This window comes from Fistularia commersonii, chromosome 26 (assembly GCF_037954325.1).
Source record: "Fistularia commersonii isolate RoL2024-O1a breed Wild chromosome 26, RoL_Fcom_v1.0, whole genome shotgun sequence".
Classification (NCBI taxonomy): Eukaryota; Metazoa; Chordata; class Actinopteri; order Syngnathiformes; family Fistulariidae; genus Fistularia; species Fistularia commersonii.
The window spans coordinates 1300790-1321119 of NC_141309.1; the positions used below are offsets into that span (position 1 = coordinate 1300790).

General features: G+C 47.9%; 2 protein-coding genes across 3 annotated transcripts in view; one reads left to right on the forward strand and one right to left on the reverse strand.

Moving 5' to 3' along the window:
• The first annotated feature begins 629 nt into the window (after nucleotides 1-629).
• On the forward strand, nucleotides 630-12591 carry ark2cb (arkadia (RNF111) C-terminal like ring finger ubiquitin ligase 2Cb). Of its 2 annotated transcripts, XM_086173373.1 has the most exons (8): nucleotides 630-829; nucleotides 4449-4773; nucleotides 4867-4995; nucleotides 6382-6511; nucleotides 6656-6760; nucleotides 7086-7181; nucleotides 7466-7569; nucleotides 8986-12591. In XM_086173373.1, the coding sequence occupies exons 1-8, from the start codon at nucleotides 769-771 to the stop codon at nucleotides 9101-9103; spliced, it is 1068 nt and encodes a 355-aa protein (XP_086029499.1). In that variant the 5' UTR covers nucleotides 630-768; the 3' UTR covers nucleotides 9104-12591. The 2 variants fall into 2 exon arrangements, 1 of the variants encoding a protein (XP_086029499.1); XR_015108766.1 differs by lacking the exons at nucleotides 4449-4773; nucleotides 4867-4995; nucleotides 6382-6511; ... (2 more) ...; nucleotides 7466-7569; nucleotides 8986-12591 and adding an exon at nucleotides 1779-3065.
• Nucleotides 12592-13337: 746 nt separating this feature from the next.
• loxhd1b (lipoxygenase homology PLAT domains 1b) overlaps nucleotides 13338-20330 on the reverse strand; it is a 28855-nt gene continuing 21862 nt past the window's right edge. Inside the window, exons 28-43 of the mRNA XM_086174372.1 lie at nucleotides 19324-19505; nucleotides 19130-19246; nucleotides 18895-19057; nucleotides 18298-18452; nucleotides 18003-18212; nucleotides 17820-17943; nucleotides 17428-17636; nucleotides 17158-17343; nucleotides 16962-17089; nucleotides 16771-16888; nucleotides 16491-16668; nucleotides 16230-16415; nucleotides 15934-16104; nucleotides 15710-15842; nucleotides 15012-15167; nucleotides 13338-14196 (exon numbers count right to left, since the gene is read on the reverse strand). Of these exons, the coding sequence (XP_086030498.1) occupies nucleotides 13716-14196; nucleotides 15012-15167; nucleotides 15710-15842; nucleotides 15934-16104; nucleotides 16230-16415; nucleotides 16491-16668; nucleotides 16771-16888; nucleotides 16962-17089; nucleotides 17158-17343; nucleotides 17428-17636; nucleotides 17820-17943; nucleotides 18003-18212; nucleotides 18298-18452; nucleotides 18895-19057; nucleotides 19130-19246; nucleotides 19324-19505 (2897 nt within the window). The 3' untranslated portion in view covers nucleotides 13338-13715. The remainder of the gene's footprint in view (nucleotides 14197-15011; nucleotides 15168-15709; nucleotides 15843-15933; nucleotides 16105-16229; nucleotides 16416-16490; nucleotides 16669-16770; nucleotides 16889-16961; nucleotides 17090-17157; nucleotides 17344-17427; nucleotides 17637-17819; nucleotides 17944-18002; nucleotides 18213-18297; nucleotides 18453-18894; nucleotides 19058-19129; nucleotides 19247-19323; nucleotides 19506-20330) is intronic.

Below are 20330 nucleotides of genomic sequence, written 5' to 3' on the forward strand. Positions count from 1 at the left end.
TTTCCACAAAGCAGCACATATGTGATAAAATTTGGATAATTTCTTTTTGAAATGCAGGTATTCAATTGCTTCCACAATCTCACTACCTCACCCATTCACACTTCATTGCATCCTGCCTACTTTTGTTTATCTATTTTATTCATTGCTATTGTCGCTCCATTTACATTGTCATTTAGTTCTGATTGTGTATTTTTCACGCTCATTGTTTTCCATTGTTATCCCTGCTGTTGTTGTCGTTGTTGTCGTTGTTGTTGTTGTCTATTTATTCGTGGGTGTCTTGCTATCTTCTATCTCTCCATTCAAATGTATTTAAGTTTTTTGACATTATAACTGTTACACTGCTGTGACAAAGTAATTTCCAATCAAGTTTATCTTATTTTTACTGATAATTCAAGCTCTATTGCATGCTCTCCGTTTAGCACCCCGGGTCTTCCATACGTGCAAAGCACCGCCCGAAGAAAACCTGAAACCAAACACGCGTCGATGGGCTTTTGGTTTTAACAAATAATATATTTCTTTAATAAAGTGTGCAAGTAACCTTCGCTCTTGTTTTTCGCTTCTCGGCGACGCAACATCGCCCTCCTTCGCCTCGGAAATGATACGACGTGTCTGCTTTTGTCAACGACAGCCGGCCGAGGCAGCAGACAGTCGCTCGGTTCGCGGTGCTTAGCGGTAGCAGGCAGCCAGCAGCCGCCTGAATGTACCCCCGCATGGGCTACTGCTATCTCTTCAAATAACCCGGCGGAACCATCAGACAAGGATCCCAGGATGGTGTTAGTGCATGTCGGATACCTGGTTCTTCCCGTATTCGGCTCAGTAAGAAACAGAGGTACGGTATTCATATTCATATCGATCCAAAACATGTGCCCTGTTTATCTTAATATTCACTGCAGCTGTTGGCTAGCTAGCTCGATTCCCAGCCGCTGGGTTAGCATGCGTTAACTTTACGTCTTTTTTTTTTTTTTTTTTTTTTTAAGTAAAATCACGAAATTCAAACGACTCGCGTCGAGTGATGATGAAATCGCTGGATTATGATGTTCTTTTTTTTTTCTTCTGGCGGTAACGACATGTCTTTTAAGTAAAATTAAGGTAAAATACCGCCGCTCAGGATAAGCTAACTGGCTCGTCGGCTCCGGCTATATCTTGGAGCACAATCGTTCCCGACAAAGGATTCCACATGTCCTGGACACACGGTACTCCGTTACTCGACACGAAAACCACATCTCTAGGCAGCACGGCAATCTGCGGCATCTCATGTGACATTACGGAAGACTTTCGCGTTCATTTTCCACTCCATTGTAACACACGGTTCACGCCGAAACGCGTGTATTTGCACTGTAAAATACCGCAAAATAGACGTAGCCTCCCCAGCCAGTCAGCTTATCTGTGTCTGGATGATGTCATTTGAAGATCATTCGCTTTTGCTAGCTGCCGTCGCTTTCCATCACCGCGATAAGTGTGTAATATCCATGACACTCGGGCCAAAGTGGCAATCGATACACGACCGATCGATCAGTTAATCTCGACTTCCGAATCATCCATAAATTTGTCATCTGTTTTTTTTTTTTTCTTTTTTTTTTTTTTTTTTTACCCCCTCCCCACCCCCTTCTATGCGAATTAGCCATTCGGCAGCTGTTTGTTTGTAGCTGCCGAATTGCACCGAGCAAAGCGGCGACGGTCGAACAATAATGAAGCTACAGTGTAACATTAATTTCATAACAGTGGCATCAGTGATTTCATTGTGCTTTTATTTCTGTTCTTATTTCCCTGTTTCATAGTATGGAGGCTGGCTCTACATTCTGCATTTATCAGATCTTTGTCGTCCCCCCCATTGTGTAGCTAATGATCATCTGCTGCTGTGTGGTGTGGCGTGGCCTCTGCCTGTTCTCTGCATTTAGCTGTATTGTGAATCCCTTCTTCATTTCCTCTTTCCATCAGAAGACGACATTGGTATTAAAAAGCACCCCCTCCCGAGATGTATTCAGCCATAGACTTTCCATGTTAAGACTAAAACAAAAAAAGCTAACATCTAGAACAGAGCACCTTTTGTCTGTTTTCTGTCAATTTGCTGTAGCACTGAGTAAACATATTAGCTCCTTTTTAGATATCAGTTGAATGTCATTGTGTACCTCCCATCCAGTCTTGATAGACAACATGCTGTAAATTCCTGTAAAGTGGATACATTTTGCATGATCTCCGATACCGCACTGCATTGTTGAACACCAGAATTTGGCTCATCCTCCTTCTCTTCACTCAAGGTGCAGTGTACACAATCCAAGTGAACTCCCATTGGAAAAGTCAAACATGCTAATTGGGACTTTGTGCACGCCGCTTTTGTTTTTCGTTTACGCTCAGCATTTCCGCAAGCCATGTGATCGCTGGAAATGACTGAAGGTACACTGCACCTGCACACAACAACCTGCCATAACTGTCTCCATTTTTTTGTGTAGTCCTTTTGTTCCCTCGGCAAATTATGAGCTGCGAATCACACTGAACTGTTAGGGCCGTTTGCCCTTTGAAAAAAAAAAACTGGCAAAGGAAATTCTCAGCGTAAAAAGCAAGCAAAACACGCTCACTGGTGGTTCATCACTTCCCAAATTTTCCCCACTAACACGAGGCCAAAATGCTATCCATTTCACAGGGATGCCTATTTTCCTGCACTGCTAAAGAGATCCTCTATTAGTAATAACGTCTTTATTGTTTGGTTGTGGTCTCTCTTTACCTTTTGTTCTGGTAATAGTACTTTCAATGCATGGTCACATTTATGATTCATAATTTTTTGTTTTTTGTTTTTCTACATTGACTAGTGAAAATCCAATGTAATCTTTCTGTAGTAAAGATGTACCCTGCTGTACTGGAATCATGTGCTGTAGCCAACACGTCTGCTCATTGGATGCCGCTTTTGTTCTTTTTAACCCTATATGGAGCATGGTGGGCCTTGCCTTCAGTCTATGTTGTTTATTTTTGTTGCATGGATTTATACTATTATTACAAACAAACAAGAAAGAAAACACAAATTACACATTACTAATATTTTTCAATAAAGAATATAGTGTTTTTCCTAACCTTCAGTGTGCTTCTTGCTGATTTCCATTTATTGTCCTCCCTCTCCCTTGTCCCTACCTGCCCCTCTCCCTCCCTCCCTCCCTCCCTCCCTTCCTCCCTCCTTCCCTCCCTCCACCCCCACCCACCTCCTTCTCCCGCTGTGACAAAGATAGATGATTTCCACGCTTCCTCCATCACAGGGCCTGAATGAGTCTATCTGCTGTCATTCATGGTGATCGTTTCGCTGAGATGTTTTGAAAACGTAGTACGCTAGCTTGCATTCTAGACCCGCGGCAGGAAGGTCGACCTCCGTCTGCCCGAGCCGAGCGCAGCGGCGAGCTGAAAATATCACGGTGGGGAGGAGGGGGAGAAATCGCCTCTAAACCAGAGTGTGTTGGATTTATGCTGCGTTTTTCGAGCGCCGTCCTAGTAAATGCGATGTAGGCGTCGCCTATGTCGTCATGTTAAACGAAAAAACAGTTTGCACCGATCCTCATGCCTTTTACAGACAGCCGGAAAACTCCTCTCACATAAAAAGGCGGAAATTTAACCCCCCGTTTTTTGCCACATGGCCTCGACCGCGCTCCGTTTCCACCGACCCCGGCAGAGATTACCTCGAAGGCCCGCGCCGAGACCAAATATGTTACTGACGTCCGAAACCGAGAGGGTCAGAGTGCCGTTTTAAAATCCGCTGCAACACAATCCCAGTAAACCTGTCTTTTTTTTTTTTTTTCTTTTCTTTTTTCCCCCAGTCAAGTCTCAACAGCAGCCTGTTCACCGCAGCTGCCAAATAGCTGTGGTTGGGGGGGGGAGGGGGTGGAAAAGCATTCGGTGTAGTCGTACTAATGCTCAGAAAGGACAGGAGCTTTACACGTATAATAAAACACAGCTAGTCGGTCGACGTGAAGGTTCATTGCATGGAAAGGCGGGATTTTTTTTTTTTTTTTAAAGGCAGACAGAAGTTTTTGAACTTTTTTAGAACCGCGTTTCCCCAGAGCAACGCTGCGCCGACACCCCGCGATGATCTAGTCGTGTCGAAAAATCCTTCTCCCTCCTCCGCCCCGATAGTCGGAGACGTCGGCTCTTCTGAGCCAGGTCCCTTTTTCTGTGATTCAGAAGACCGGGGGAAACGAGCCGGAGGCCCCGAGTGAATGTAAAGAAAGGAAAGCTCACGTTTTGTGCGCAGGAGCCCAAATTTCTCATTTTCTCACGGTACCTGTGGTAACCATCATTTTCCCAACCCCCCTCCCTCACAGACGTATTTTTCACCATAGGTAAGAGGTAGGGCTTCATTAACATGCTTTTATCTCACACACACCCAAGCGACACCACATTTCACCCACAATTAATTCCAGCTCGTTTTGCTCCCCGGGTGCCTGACAGCTTCTCCTTATCGTTCGCAGGATCCCATTTCAACCGGCAACAGCAACAGCAGCAGCACAGCCATGCTACCTCTTGCCGGCACTTCCAATTAGGTCCTCAGGCCCCGCTGCCCATGGACTTCCCCATGCCCCACCCCGGGCAGCCGCAGTCAGGCATTAACCCCCACCTGGCCCCTCCCGGCCACCAGCACGGCCCTCCGCTTCACCCGCCCCTCAACCCTCTTCCGGCCCCCCAGTTCCAGGACATCCCCGCCCCTCCCTTCCTACCTCAGGCATTACACCAGCAATACCTCCTCCAGCAGCAGATCCTCGAGGCCCAGCACCGACACATCCTGCCATCCTCCAGGTAACTGCCGACGCAAAGTCGATGAAATGCAACGCTGTTGTTTTGCATTTCCGGGCGCCGCGCAGTCAAACGCTTTTCCCTTCGTGTGGCCAGACGCACCCCAGAGAGAGTTCCTCACCAGCCGCACAGATTACGACCGGGCTACGAGTTTGCGCCGCCGCTCCACGTGCCGCCTCAGCCCGTGGTGCAGCAGCCGCGCTACCTGGCCGAGGGCACGGACTGGTAAGACGTTTGCAGTTTGTCTGGGTTTCATCATTTTCTGCATGAGCGTACGTTCGCAGAGTTGGATTCGGGGTTCCGTATCTTCCGTCCTTCTAAGGACCAGCCGTGTCCGTGACCACTAAAAGATATTTACGGGTGTAAAAACCGACGAGAACCTGTGAGACAGAGGTGGAGGTGCATCGGGGATCGTCTCTGGGGCCTCTCTTGTTTGCAGATGAGGTCACACAGGGATCTCCATGGATGGTGAGGAACATCTAGGGAGGTGGAGAGGAGAGGAATGAAGGTTAGCTCCAGAAAGACAGAATACAAGCGCGTGTGAATGAAACGGTAAGGCTGCAGGGGGTGGAGAAAAGCGAGAAGATGAGTGGAAAGGCGAAGAGCAACCGTGGTGTCTGGTTTGGAGACACTGAGGAGAAGACAGGACGTAGCAGAGGCGAAGATGCCGATGTTCCTCTTCGGGAGTGACGAGGACGGAGAAGATCAGGAACGAGTCCATCAGAGGGACGGCACTTGTTAGACGTCCTGGAGACGCAGAACCGTTTCACGACGACGCAAAATGATAAAAGCAACATCGGTTTAAAGAGGTTCCCGTGCTGAACGCTTGAAAGTTCCCTGAAACCCGGAAAGACATTTAACGAACGGGAAGCGACTTATCTTCTCGTAAAGCCGAACTTTGAAAGGAACCGCGACGCTGGAGACGCGTGTCAGTCAGCGGCAGACCGTTAGCGCGTCCGTCGGAACCGGCCTTCACCGGCTGTGACACCAGCTTGTTGTGAGACGGACAGGAAAGTTCGACGCGACGACTTTTAAAAGAATAACGTTAATTTTTACTCCACGCGACTTGTAGGACGTAAATAATCAGCTAAGACATGTATTATTTGTTTGTTATTCACAAATAGCTTGTTGTCGTGGCGATTCTAATTCTCAATATTCACCGAAATAACGGCGGTCTGGAGGCTAATCCGACCGTCGTCTGCAACCTATTATCGAAAAATACGACCGGTGCTATTTAATTAAATTCAGCGGCGGCACTCCGAAGACGAGCCTCCGCGGCCTCGCGCCCGCGCAGTAAAGACGCTAAGCGGCGGCGATGAGAGTCGAGAGACGGGTGAGTTTACGGCTCTGCTCTGCAAAGGTCCTGACTGGGACCGCTAACGGCGACCCAAAATAGGACCCCGGTTTGTCAAATGTTCATTTAACAGGTCGAGGAATAAAGCTAATGTCTTTTTAAATCACGGCATTTTCCTCTTTCGCGACAAGTTTGGTGATCGACGAGCCAGAATAAAACATTTTCAACGGCCTCGTGCGCTAAACAGTCCTACTCCTCGCAAATGTTGTTCGTAGAAAGGAATCCTAACGCTTCTGATTGCTTGTTTTCCTTTCCAGGGACCTGAGTGTGGATGCGGGACTGCCGCCCCACCAGTACCACATCCACCCACTGCCGCAGCACTATCAGCACTACCTGACCTCTCCTCGGATGCACCACTTTCCGAGAAACAATGCCTCGACGCAGGTGGTGAGTCGGCCCGCCGCCGCCGCCGCCGCGTTATCGTCCCTCCCGGCTCTGCACCACTCCCGAGGAATAATTTCCCGTCGCTGCATCTTTGCGATTTCTGCGGCGGAGTTTAACTGGAGGCCTCTGTCATGTGTCATCTCTCAGGTCGTTCATGAGATCAGAAACTACCCGTATCCCCAGCTGCATCTCCTGGCTCTGCAGAGCCTCAACCCCTCCCGCCACGCGTCCGCCGTCCGAGAAAGCTACGAGGTTTGCGCTTCCACTTCCTCCTCTTTGTCTCTCCTCGGCAGACACGCTAATCTACAATCATTTATCATTGTTTCTGTGTGACCAATGGTCTGGACAAGCTTGAGTGTGGAACTGATTTTCTCATTTTCAATTACTCCGGGTTCCAGCTGCCTCAGATGGTCCATCTGCCTTTAATCACGTGATATTCATTTCCATTTGAAACTGATGTTTTTGTTTCCTGGAAGGCCCTCTATTGTTCCTAGAACCTCCCGATTAAATTTCACGCGCCGTAAACCTCACGATTGTTCACGTCATTTCTTTTTTTTTTTTTTTTTTTTTCTTGTAGGAGCTTTTGCAGCTGGAGGATAGACTGGGCAGCGTGAACCGCGGCGCGGTGCAGACCACCATCGAGAGATTCACCTTCCCTCACAAGTACAAAAAGGTAAGATCGAGGCGGCCGAGCGACGGGAAATAATCGGCATTGAAATGCGAAAGCCGGAAATAGAGCATCGCGAGTGACGGCTGGAGGTCAAAGGTCAAACTCATTTGCATGAGCGTATTAGCCAGGCGAGCGTACGGCGCCGGGTGACTGGAGAGCGTGACCCAAAATAGTTCGGAGAGACTTTCAAATCATTCTTCCGGGACGGAGCGAGGAGAAGCCGAGATCTATTCGGCCGACGTGGTAAAAGTAGCGCTTAAATCATGAAAATCCCGCCGTCTCCGCAGAGAATACCCCAGGACCTGAAGATGTGTCTGGACGACGAGGAGCTGGACACCGACGAGAAATGCACCATCTGTCTGTCGATGCTGGAGGACGGCGAGGATGTCAGGTACGACCGCGCCGCTCGCCATCCGGGAAACGCTCGCGATGCAGTCGCAGGTCTAACCGAGTTACGTCTCGGAACCGCGGCCCGTTTCAAGCAAACTCAATTTAGCGTCGGTGAATCTGCTGGTTCATGTCGCTCGTCGGATTTATAATTATCTCGACAGTCGGTCTCTTCGATGCGCGTTATTCATTCTCGGCATTTTTCCTTTTCCCGATTGCGCGCTTTGCATCGCGACACGAGCGGTTTACAAAGCCTCACGCGTTCGTGATCGGTCTTATCTCTTAAAACGACGGAGATATTTTCTTTTTCCCGACGCGTCCTTGACAAACGTCGGGTTTTCTAGTGTTACTTCCAGGGGAGGCGGTTGGGATTGTGCTTGTGATGAAAGCGGTCCGTACGCAGAGAACTCTCCGAGGTATTGTGCGATGCCGCCGCGGATGTTTTGCTCATTAAATCTGTGGATATACATTGTTCCTGCGGCTCTTTGTGGCTGGAATCCAGCGACTCTCCGTCCTGTTGGGAGCCCGCTAAAAATACCATCAGTCCGTTTCAGGAAAACAAAGCGAGAAACGAGTTTCTAGACGAACAAAAAAAAAAAAATGTTTATTAACTTCACACGCCGGCGATGTAATTGTTTTCGCAAACTGTGATTTGCTCACGGCGGTCCTGCATTTTGTCACACAACTGTGTTATAAAGCTTCAAAAGTGCTTAAATGTAAAGGTTTTTTATTCGTTTGATGCAAAAACCCAATGCTGTGATACCAAATCTATAATACAAAATGAAACGGAGCATGAATTTCACTATATCTGCTTTTATTTCTATATATATTTCTATATCTGCTTTTATTTCCCTGGTTTCTAACAGTGTGAATATATTAGATGGAAATATTGACTTATTTTTTGGCATTTTTCGATGAGTGTTGGTCTTTTGGTGTTTCATCCAAATTAAAGCCTGATAAATCTTATTATGACAAATATATGCATGAAATGGGATAAATGCGGATCAGATACATTAAATTGTTTTTTTCTTTTTTTTGGGCTATTAAGATTATTGCATTTAGTTATTATATTTAAAACATAAATATACACATATCCTGTCATGGCAAATGGACTTATTTATATTAAAATGACACATATTATTTCATAACAAACCAGCGAACCCTAAATTCTTGGCAAAATCTTCTCGTCGCAACCGATTTGCCTCCCTTGAAGAGATTCCTCCTCTCGGACGAGGCCCGTAGACGCCTTCGAGGCAAGAAAATCAACTCCCTCTGCGACGAGGAGAAGATTTTGCCAGGAAGCGACGGAGACGCGGACGACTCGAGAACCTCCGCGGACACCGAAACCCTTCCGTTGGCTGTAGAAATGAGGGAAAGCGAGCGCTGGCGTTACGTCATACCTGCGTGTTTCTTTCCCCAGGAGATTACCCTGCATGCACCTCTTCCACCAGGCGTGTGTGGACCAGTGGCTGGCCACCAGCAGGAAGTGCCCCATATGCAGAGTAGACATTGAGACGCAGCTGACCCCGGACAGTTGATAGCTCCCGTCGACTCTGGAGCTTCGGATCCGTTCTCATACGTCTCCCCGGTGTCTGCGTGGGGCTCCGCCAAACAACCCCTCCTCACCCTCCGCATCGCCGAGGGAGGGATCAACAAAGCACACTCACCTACAACACAACCGGGGAACGGGGGGAGGGTTGGGGGTCGGTGCGTAGCGAGGGTCGGCGGGACGGACTTACCGGATGTAGAAGGTAAAGGCGGACGCGTGTCATGGATGCGCCGAGGCTTCGCGCGACTCTGTCGGACTGTACATTTTCCTCCATACGGCTACCAATTGAAGACACTCTGACTGCCAACCTGCCCGGCTTGCGTGGTGTATAAAAGCCATTTCTCTGCCAATACATAGGAAAACAAAAAAAAAAACCCGCTCCAGGCCTGTGAAAAGTCCTTTAAGATGCACTCTGCCCAAGCCCTCAGTACATCTGTACAGAACATTATCCAATGATTAGCATGAGGTTGTTTGGTGTGAACCTTTGTAGCTGAACGCTTGTGGTGTAATGGAGTATAGTACTGAATAAGTATTTACAGAGTAACAGTGTTGTGTAGCAATCAAAAGCCTTTTCGCTCTGAGAACATGTGTGTGAAAAACTAAATCCGCAAGGAGGGTAAATACGACGGCGGGAAACATCCGGCGTGATTCGTCTCCACGGGCAACGAGAGGAGGAGCTAGTTGTGTACAAAGGCCGAAAAAAACAAAAAACGAACCCTCTCTTCGGTCATGACATGGTTTTGGATTTCCAGTTAGTCGATGTCATCAGAGTTGATGCTGAATCCCGCTAACTGCAGGCATGGCTTCCAGTGATCTGTGTAGTGTCGTAGTAGGGCCTCTATAATCTAGAGCCGAGGCCTCAGATGTGCATGCTGTATGGCAGGCTTGGGCTGTTGTCGTATTTGTGGAGCAGTAGAAACAGGGACTGTGTCTGTGCATGTGAACCGTATACTATGACTCCGATGACGCCGCTCATTCATAGAGGACGACGAGAATGCACCTAAAAAACAAAAACGAAAAAAAACAAAACCCTTCCCCCCCCGCCGTTGCCCTCAGACGCCGACCCGAGGGCCAGTGTAGCACCTCTCTTTCTCCAAGAGCTGCTTGTGGGTCGGTTTCTAACGGCAACCCCCCCGAGCGTGGGCTCGAGGAGCGTCGCCGTTCGTAAGAGAACCGAGTCGTGACATTTATCGCCCGTTACCGGAACCTTATTGCCTATCGAACAAGCGCGCGATTCGGGGAGACGAGCGTCGGCTCCATTCATTTCAACCTGAGTTGCTCCCGCTGTTTTGAGGGCGGACGCCCGCCGTTACAGGGACAATACCAACTGATTTGCCTGTGATTATGTGCTAGAATGTGTATGACTGCGTCCCCCGACCCGACCCTCCTCACGGTTGCAGCGCGCTATCGCTGGGGGGAAAAAATTAAAAATGAAAAAAAATAGATTAAAAAAAGCTGCAGCGCGTCGAGTGACGGAGGCCGTCGTTCTCGCGCAGCAACCGTGGCGCCGCAGTTCACTTGAAGGAGGGTGAAAGGGATTAAAAGCCATCCATTCGAAAAATACCAAACAAACGTTCTTGACATTTTTTGAGTTCCGATTTGATTTCAGTTGTTTTTTTTCTGCCATTTTCTTTTTTCATTTTTTTTTTTTTTTTTTGTTTTTAGCTCACATGCCAATTCGGACATGGTACTAATATGCCGAGTCCTTGTCCATTTTTTAACCATAGTGAAGAAAAAGCTGCAATGCTGCAAAAACATATTTATTGTTGTTATAATGTAGCTTGTGTTTTGTAAATGCACTATAATATGGAGTTGCCTGATTTTTTGGTTTGGTGGTGTGGGTTCTTCTTGTCCTAGAGTTTGTGTTTCTGTTCAGTTCCAAGTATTTTCATGCTTCCTCGTGTATTATTGGAGGGTAACTTGACAGTTTGTGTTGCAATTTTTTTTTTCTTTTGTAAGAACCTCCATCCAAAAAACTACAGATGGATGAAAATGGAGGTTTGCTAGTTCACATAGAATGCTGTGATTAAAGATGCCTTAAGTATTTAACAATCATTATTTATTACTAACTGTAGCTAGCTAGCTATTGTGGTGGAATATTTAATGTCTCTATCTCATAACTTTGCAATTTAATCAATATATTTATTTAAAATAACACAAAATATTAAAAAAAAAACAATACCTCATTATGCATTGGTCGGTGGGGATGCTTTTGCATGTCGTCTGTGTTTTCTTTTTCAAAAGGACAAAAAAAAAAAAAAAAAAAAAAAGAAGAAATTTGTGGAATAACTGACGGAGTCGTTCACGACGCACTCTCTAGCCAGCAGGTGCTGTTGATGTGGATTACATTCCATCATGCCATCACTTGATTTCATTTTTTTTTTAAATTCAATGGTTCGTTTTATGTTATGAGATATCATCCCTGCTTTGGTCCAAAGCGTCTTAGTATGGCTTCACAGTTAGCGTGCTTCTGTCGTATATTACCGCTATTTTTTTTTTTGTTTGTTTGTTTTTTTTTCGACTTCGCTCATGATGTTCCATCGTATCTGGATCTCCAGTGTTTCGGCTTCTTATTTTTAGCACTCGCGTAATGACGTGCGTCCGTTTTTTAATGTATCGCTGGCTTTTTGTGTGGGACTTGGGGAAGTATCTAACATGCTAACTTGAGCCATTGATCTTTTTGAGCGAAATTTCTGGTGTACTGTGGTTATACAATATAGATAGCGTGTGTTACACCTGGGTATAATAAGCTAACTGCGTTTCCAGTGTCCATTTCCTATTAATACTCTACTAATCCTGCAAATTATTATAACAAGTATTGGATTGGAATGAAGCTGGTGGGTCTTACTATTCTTATTTCATTTCGTGCTCTCACTGGCCTTACCCCGTGTCCTCCACAGTGTACCCCATTACTCCAGAGCGAACTGGACAGTAGCCATAGTATTAACTCAAGCTGATGAACCGGAATGAACAGTAGAACTTAAAGCACAAGCTTTTTAATGCATGTCCTTCTCAGGTTTTCCTATGTGTATGTGGGAGTAGCTCTGTAGATGTGTTTAATATGATGCTGTACCTTCTTGAATATTTCGGATGTTTCTTTGCTGCTGAAAAAAAAAAAAAATAATGTTGATGATTAACCTGCCAGTGAAAAAGGGAAGTGGCCATCTTTGTACAACACACTGCTGTTTTGCTGTAACCGCGCAATGTTTTATGATCTTGAGTATTTTATAGAAAAGTAGAAGTATGTATCAATAATATGAAAGCAATAGCTAAATCATAATGAAGAATAACATGATCAGTGAATATTGTGGAAAACCTTTAGATTCACTCCGGGTGGATTTTGTACTGTATTTATTACTAATGACGATGCAAAAAGTTGCATAGCTTAACCCAAACTGTTCTGTCTCTTTTTTATTTATTGTCTTGTATATGATCTTTTTGTATGTGTTTTTCAAATAAACTGCCTAAAATGCTGACGACAAAGTCCCGGCGTGCGTGCGGGCGTGCGTGCGTGCGTGTGTGTGTGTGTGTGTGTGTGTGTGTGTGTGGTGTCTCGACATCTACTGCGTGGGTTTAAACAAGATATAAGAGCATTGAGTCCATTACTGTCCGCTAATTGTTTATTTTAGCTGCGCAGGTAAAAAGGCAACGGCATTTTGAACTAGTCGGTGAAGCAGAAACATAAAATTAAAGGATAAAATGTAATTTCTTGTCAAAATCTTCTCGTCTCGGCAACTGGACTCGAATTTCTTCGCTCGAGAGGTTTCACCCCTCATCCCAGAGGCTTCTTTCGTTCTAATGAAGTTTCTGAATACATTATATGGAATATTATTTGGAATATTCAGAATATCATCATTACATTACATTAGGCAGACGCTTTTATCCAAAGCGACTTACAATAGAGGACATAAGGACTGCAAATAACACTTGCAAATACAAGATGCACAGGAAAGAAATATAATATAATACTATAATATAATATAATAATATATAATAATATATAAATAATATATAAATAATATATAAATAATATAATATGAATATATGTTATACAATATATATATTATATAATATAATATATATTAAATAATAATATTATATAATAACATATTATAATAATTTTATATAATAATATAATAATATATATATATAATAAATATAATATATAAATAATATAAAATAATATAATATATATATAATATATATATATAATACTCCTCATTTGGAAACTCCCCATAATTTATAATTTATCCTTTATTAATCCCTCGTGGGGAAATTCGTTCTCTTCCATGAAGCCATCATGGACGAACCATGAGCAGCAAGCTGCCGTCCAAGTGTAGAAATTCCAGTCCAGTTGCCAAAATGAGAAGATTTCAACAAGAACTCACCGTGACCCGGATGACCGAGAACCTCCACGGACACGATAAAATGCAAAACATGCCAAATAGTCCGATTCCGAGTCACCGTAATGATCACCCATTTGGATTTTTGTAAAAAAAAAAAAATATCTGCACATTCAAGTGGATGGTAGCAAATATTTGGCCGAATCGACATATATTTCACGTCCGAGTCCAGGCTTACCGGCTCTTTGCGCGGTGCTCCTAGTACCTCGGGTACAACACCCGCTGGATCTGCCCGTCGGCCTTCGCCGTGTCCAGCCACTTTCCGCACTGGAAGATGGTGGTCACGGAGTTGGCCGTGTTGGTCACCTCCACGCACTCCAAGAACCAGCCGCTGTTGGTGCCGCTCTTGTCGTGCTGGACTTTGACCCTGAGCAGCTCCCCGAGGTCCAGCATCTCCAGGAAAAAGCGGTCGGTCCGGCCTCGCTCGAAGAGGTTGCGGAACTTCTTGCGTAGGTGACGTTTCCCCGAGTCGCCGTTGACCCCGTAGATGGTGACGAAGACGTTGGCGTCCGTGCCGGCGTCTTTGACGTCCCCGGTGATGACGATGATCTCGTAGCGGACCGGCACCAGGCTGCGCACTTTACTCGCGAAGCTCTCGATGGACTTGTAGCACTCAAACGTTTGGAACTGGTCCTTTTTGGCGGTGAGGGGAATTTTCACGTCACAGTGGAAGAAATATCTGAGGAGGAGGGATGCCTTACGTCAATACGTCAAACGCAATACTGGTAGATCGGATGACATTAAAAAAATAGACGTCAGCCTATCGTCCGTCCCGAGGTCACTGCGCAAACAACGGCGCGAAGTGCAGCAAAGCTAACAAGTTGGCCGGCAAGTTACCTCCGATTTTCAGCCCTCCGTTATTCTCTTAAACTTAAGAAAGGGTATAAAATGAGTCGGGGAGCTGGACCGAGTAAGAAGACAAACACTTGGGAGGACTTTATTTTTCATGATGGCATTTTCGAAGTGCGTTCATGACATCTTCAGGTCTACCGTCACAATACTGAAGAAGGTAACGTGGAGCGGCATTTTCAGACCGTTCGTGGAAAATACGACACGGACGTCCCGCCGAAAAGCGAACCGAGAAAGCGAAAGGTGAAGGAACTAAAATCCCCCCTTGCGGTCACTTTTCACACGACAAACTTCAAAAGCGGAAGCCGCCACCGAAGCATCGTTCGGAGTGAGTGACGTCATGGTCACTAAGGCTGGCCGTCAGCAGCTACTGTCCGGACTACCGTTCAATTCGGCGCAAGTCATCACAGTGAACGTGGGCCATGACAAAAAATGTATATTATTATTTTGTGTTGTGCATTATTGGCTCATGCGGTTATGCAACATGCATTGTACGTATAGAGAATGTTTTGTATTTTTGTTGTGGGCAGATCATTTTGACTTTGCCTTACATCAAGACATACAAGTATTGCCCCTCTCATTCTCCACGTCACATAGAGACCGTACTTGGTTACTTCCGTATCACTTTGACCATGTCTTACTCACTGGTTTCCAAGCTCCTTCTCCGTCACCACCACCTCCATGACGTGCCAGAGAGCCTCGGCCTTCACCTTCTTGCCGTCCTTGGTGACGTGGCCGATGCAGATGCCGGCGATCTCGCCCACGTGCTTGGACGAAAACTCAAAGGTGTCGGTGGCGCCGCTATGAAAAGACAAGCGTGGGGAACATACATGTCTATTTACGACTACGGCGTCCGAGTCGGTTGTGTTCGAAGACATAGTTCGGGCTTTCGAGCATACATCTGAACTTCACATCCTTCGTATTCTTTGGAGCGACACCAAATGTACACTGTAAACTGTGAAACCGTCCACGTATTTTAAGCTGAGAACTCCTCAAAAAACATCGACCCCGTCAAGGCCGAGTACGAGGCCTTGAAAAGCGGAACATTTCGATTTTTCTAAACAGATCTTTCTGCAAGGAAAAAGGACGCGGAGTTAGAAAAAAGTGGAGGGAAATGAAGAGGATGAGATGTGAATAATGGGAGAGTCGGGAGGAGCTTTGACGGTTAAATTCACCGGTTGCTTCAGCGCTCTCTCGTGGGAGCCGGTCTCCGGGGGGGAAACCGAAGGAGCTCGGAGAACGGTAAATGAAGCAACAAGATGAAAGAGAATTAAAAAGGAAGAGGGGGAGATTATGTAAGCCGGCGTAATAAGATTTTACCCACCAGCCGTCTGGAAACTCACCACAAGAACTTCTTCTTCTTGTTCTCCAGGACAAACTCCTTAGATCGAGCTTTCCTCCCCTCCAAAATGATCAAGACGTTTTCGGCGGTGGAGGCATCCTCCGCGTTCGCCGTTACGGTGACGATTTCATATTCTGTGACAACGCAGGGAGAATTTATCTGAGTTTCTCATCCCGGTTCATGGAGTATCTTCATTCCACCGATGAGCATCCGATCTCCACTGACTGGTTTTGTCGCTGAGGTCTACGGAGTCGTTATTGGCGCAAGCCAGCTCCCGCATGATCTGGCCGTCCTCCTCGTTTTTGGCTAGCCAGCGGTCGCAGGGGAAGCGAAAATTCTGCTCCATGGCCTCGTCCCGGACGTCAATGTACTCCAGATGCCAGCCTGGAGCCGGCCCTGAGTCCACAAGGAGGAGAAGGACATGTAGATGAATAGATGTAGCCGTTAGCTGGCTAACCGACAGATGCGCCTTAAGCTAATGGTCTGGTTCCACCCTGAGAGAACATCTGCTCACTGCTCACCTTTGTTGTCGTGCCAGACCCGGACTTTGGAGAGCTCGCCCAGGCTGAGCATGTCGGGGAACCGAAACACGTCCCTGGACTTGCGTTCGAACTTGTTCCTGTTGGTGCTCTCTTTCAACGGCAGCGTCCCCGAATCTCCGAACTCTCCGAACGCCATCAGGAACACGTTGGCGTCCGTGCCGGCGCCTGGAACGTCGATCGGAAAGCACCGTCGGTCCATCTTTAGCGCCGGGACTCTGCGGTTCAGATCCGACCACCCACCTCCGATATCGCTGGTCTGCACTTGGATGGCATAGGTGGTCCTCTCCACCATCTCCTCTTCATCCACCACGGCAGCCAGCTCACACATCTTGGTCCTTCTCGGGCCTTTAGTCTTGGACAGCCAGTTGTTGTAGGTGAAGACGTAAACCTCTTCTGTGTTGAGGTTTCTCATCAGGATCTAGAAGGACGTTGCCGGACATTTAGCGTTTCCCGCTACGCCTCTTTGACAACTGAAGTTCAACTCGGATCTCCGTGGAGGCGGACGACGCAGAAGAGCTACCTGGTCGAGGAACCAATCGGGGCGACTCCCGTTGCCGTCGATCCGAACTCTGACCTTCTTCAGAGGAGCGATGTCGTCTATCTCCAGGTTGAACGTGTCCTCCTGGTCTCTCTCAAATCTGAATGAGTAGATACATTCCTGAGAGGTGTCTCCGTCATCTGAAGCAACCAAACCGGAGCTCCAGGACCGACCTGACCCCGTTCTTGGGCAGCGGCATTTCCTCCGTGCTGCCATTGGCTCCGTACGCGGTGATGAAGATGCCGGTATCGGTCCCTGCGTACTGCGTGTCGCCCGTCACCACCGTGGTCGAGTAAATCACCTGCCACGACATTTCGCCCTCCTGTCAAACCGCTCCTGGTCCTCATTGTTTTCGCCGTCGCGACTCACTTTGCGGTTTATGCTGATCATGTTGGCGTCCAGCACGTTGAAGAGTCTCGCCGTCAGACCGTCCCCTCTGTCTTTGGCCAACCAGCACTTACAAGGAAAGATGTACTTGATACCTTTGGTCGGCACGGCTACCGACAGCTCGTCCACCAACCAGCAGCTCTCCGGCGTGGCGCCGTTGTGGCCCAGCTGAGGAGGACACGGGGTCGGGTTCGGTTGGGTCTACCACGTGGTTGGATGCGAGAAGGTCACGTCGGGCCCGGAGGGACTGACCTCCACCCTCTTGATCTCTCCAACGTCCGTTCCGTAACACGTGAAATGCTCCATGGCGCCGGCCCGGAACGAGCGCTTCCCCTCCGGCAGGTCCAGCCACAGTCGGTCGGTCTCCACGTCGCCGGGCCCAAGGACGATGACGTAGACCCTCGCCGTCGTGCTGGCGTCGCGGTCGACCCCCGTGCACAGAGTGAAGTGGTAGGGGATGACTGGGAAAACGGAAGCGCGTGAATGCTATGCTAAATGCTAAATGGTGTGAAATCATGAGAAGGAGCGGGAGAACGGTTGCGTGTCTTTGACGTGTGAACGATTGTCTCTTCCTTCTTCACGACAAAGTCAGTTCTCACCCTCTTTTTTTTAAAGGAAACCCTTTCCTTCGGGTATGACCTTACTTGGACCTTCTTCCGACGCCGCCGCTTTCTTCTTCTTCTTCTTCTTCTTGTTTGCGTTCTTGTCCAGCTCCAGTTTGCCCGGCGTGATCTTCTTAGAATCCAAATGTCTTTCCCCGCTGAAGCCCTGAAACGCATGCTCGTGTAAATACGAGACCGGCTGAAGGGCTAAAGACTTGGACCGACCTTTGCGTAGAAGACCCTCTCCACGCGTTTATCCTCCTTCTTCTTTGACAGCCAGCGCTCACACAGGAACATGTAGACCTCTTCGGTCTCCACGTCCAGCACCTCCACCTGGTCCAGGTACCAGTCGGCTCCCATCTTGGAGTTGTCGTGGCGGATACGTATCTTGAACACCTCGCCCAGGTCCACGGCCTCGATGGTGAACTTGTCCACCTGAGAAGCACGTGGGACATACCGAGTGGCGACACCACCGAACCCGGTTTGTGATACGTGGAACGTCAATCCTCTCTTCCCATACCTCTCCTCTCTCGAATTTATTTTTGTTGTTCTCCGACTTGGCGAGTCTCCGCTCGCCGGTGTCTCCCAGGTCTCCGAAGAGGGTGAGGAAAACGTTGGCGTCGGTTCCTGCGCAGTACATGTCACCGGTTCGCACAGACACCTGGTAAGTGTGGGCTGGGGTGGAACAGAAGGTCGGCGGTGAGTCCAGAAGATGAAGAACAGGTTTTGTTTGCGAGGCCTTCTGTTTCCTGAACGGCACCCACAGCAAAACCCAGAAAACCGGGAAACACCTGGCTCGGATTGGAAGGATACTGGCTCAACTGATCCTGAGTTCAACGATCAATCCAACTTTCTGTCAATTAATCGATACGTTTAAAAGGAATTAGAGAGAAAATGTTTGGAGTTTTGACACCTGCAAGACCTTGTATGGGGTTGGATGGATGGATTTATGGCCCACATGGAGACATACAAGATGGACTCATTCAAACTTGTGTCCGACGTGGACTCGCAAATTCAGAAGTCCTATGGAACCATCCAACCGCTCACCTTCTCATCCATACATCATCTCCGCATCTCTAAAAAGCTGGGTAGCTCCGTGCGGTCGGGATAAACCTACTTTCCAGAGCGTCCTCCACCTCTGTCTCGGAGTGTTTCAGAGTGCCGTCCCTCAGCAGCTTCTGGGTGATGATGTCCGACGGGACCAGCTCCCTCACCGTCTCCCCGTCGTCTTCGGACTTGGCCAGCCAACGCTCGCAGGGGAAGATGGTCGTCTCCGAACCCTGGCGAGTTACAGATAAACCCTCAAACCCGGATCCGGGGGACGGGAGACGGCTTGTCGGACCTTCTCAGACCTTTCCTTTCCTCAACTGGCGTCTGATCTCCACTCTGTCCAGGTGCCATCCCGCGTTGGTGCCGCGGTTGTCGTGCCCGACCCTGATCTTCTCTATAACATCACCCACATCTTCCAGCTGGGTGAGACAAACATGTACGTTATTACGTACTACCGTTTTTCTCCAGGACGCTCGTTCCGAGAAGAAGTCCTGACCTCCACGATGAACATGTCCTCGGCTCCCCTTTCGAAGCACAGCCGTCTCTCTCGCTTGTTGACGCACAGGTGCTTCTGCTGAGTGCAAACTCCCTTCTGTCCGTATAAAACGATGAACACGTCGGCGTCCGTCCCGGCGCCGAACACATCGCTTGTATAAACCTTCACCTCGTACGGCACGACTGGGGAGTCGGAGGACAACGAGGCAGCTTCTCACTCGCTTTGTGAGGAGATGGAACGGGTTGGCGCTCGCTCACACCCGTGTGGAAGGTCATCTACTAAGGTTTTAGCACCTGAAATCTATTGATTCAGTCGATCACAAGGGGTTTTGTAGAGACGTTCAACCGTTCAGTCTCATTCACACATATTGGACACTTCAGGGTCTCCAGTGAACCTCCTGCATGGGTTTGGACTGCAGGAGGAACCCGGAGAACCCTGAGGAACCCAACGCAGACACGGGGAGAACATGGAGACTCCTCACAGAAAGATCCAACCTGGGACCTTCTGGCTGTGAGGCGGAAGCTCTAACCCCGGCATGTCCAACGTCCGGCTCGCGGGCCAAAGGCGGCCCGTGTTCAAATTGCCACCGGCCTGCAGGCTCTGACCTTCTAGCTGTGAGGCACAGGCGCTAACCGATGTGCCACCTGGTTTCAGTTTAATAAAGTTAGTCGCAGCAAGACAGAATATATGTGTGTGAATGAGAGGAACTCGGGTGGAACGGTGAGGCTACAGGGAGTGGAGATCAAGAAGCTGGAGGATCTCAGGTACTTAGGGTCAACAGTCCAGAGCGTAGGAGAGTGTGGACAAGAGGTGAAGAGACGGTCCAAGCAGGTTGGAATGGGTGGAGAAAAGTGTCAGGGGCACCAAGAGATAGAAGAACATCAGCCAGAATAAAAGGAAAAGGTGTACAAGACAGTGGTGAGACCAGAGATGATGTTTGGACTAGAAACTGTTCCAATGACCAAAAGACAGCAGGCAGAACTAGAGGTTGCAGAGATGAAGATGTT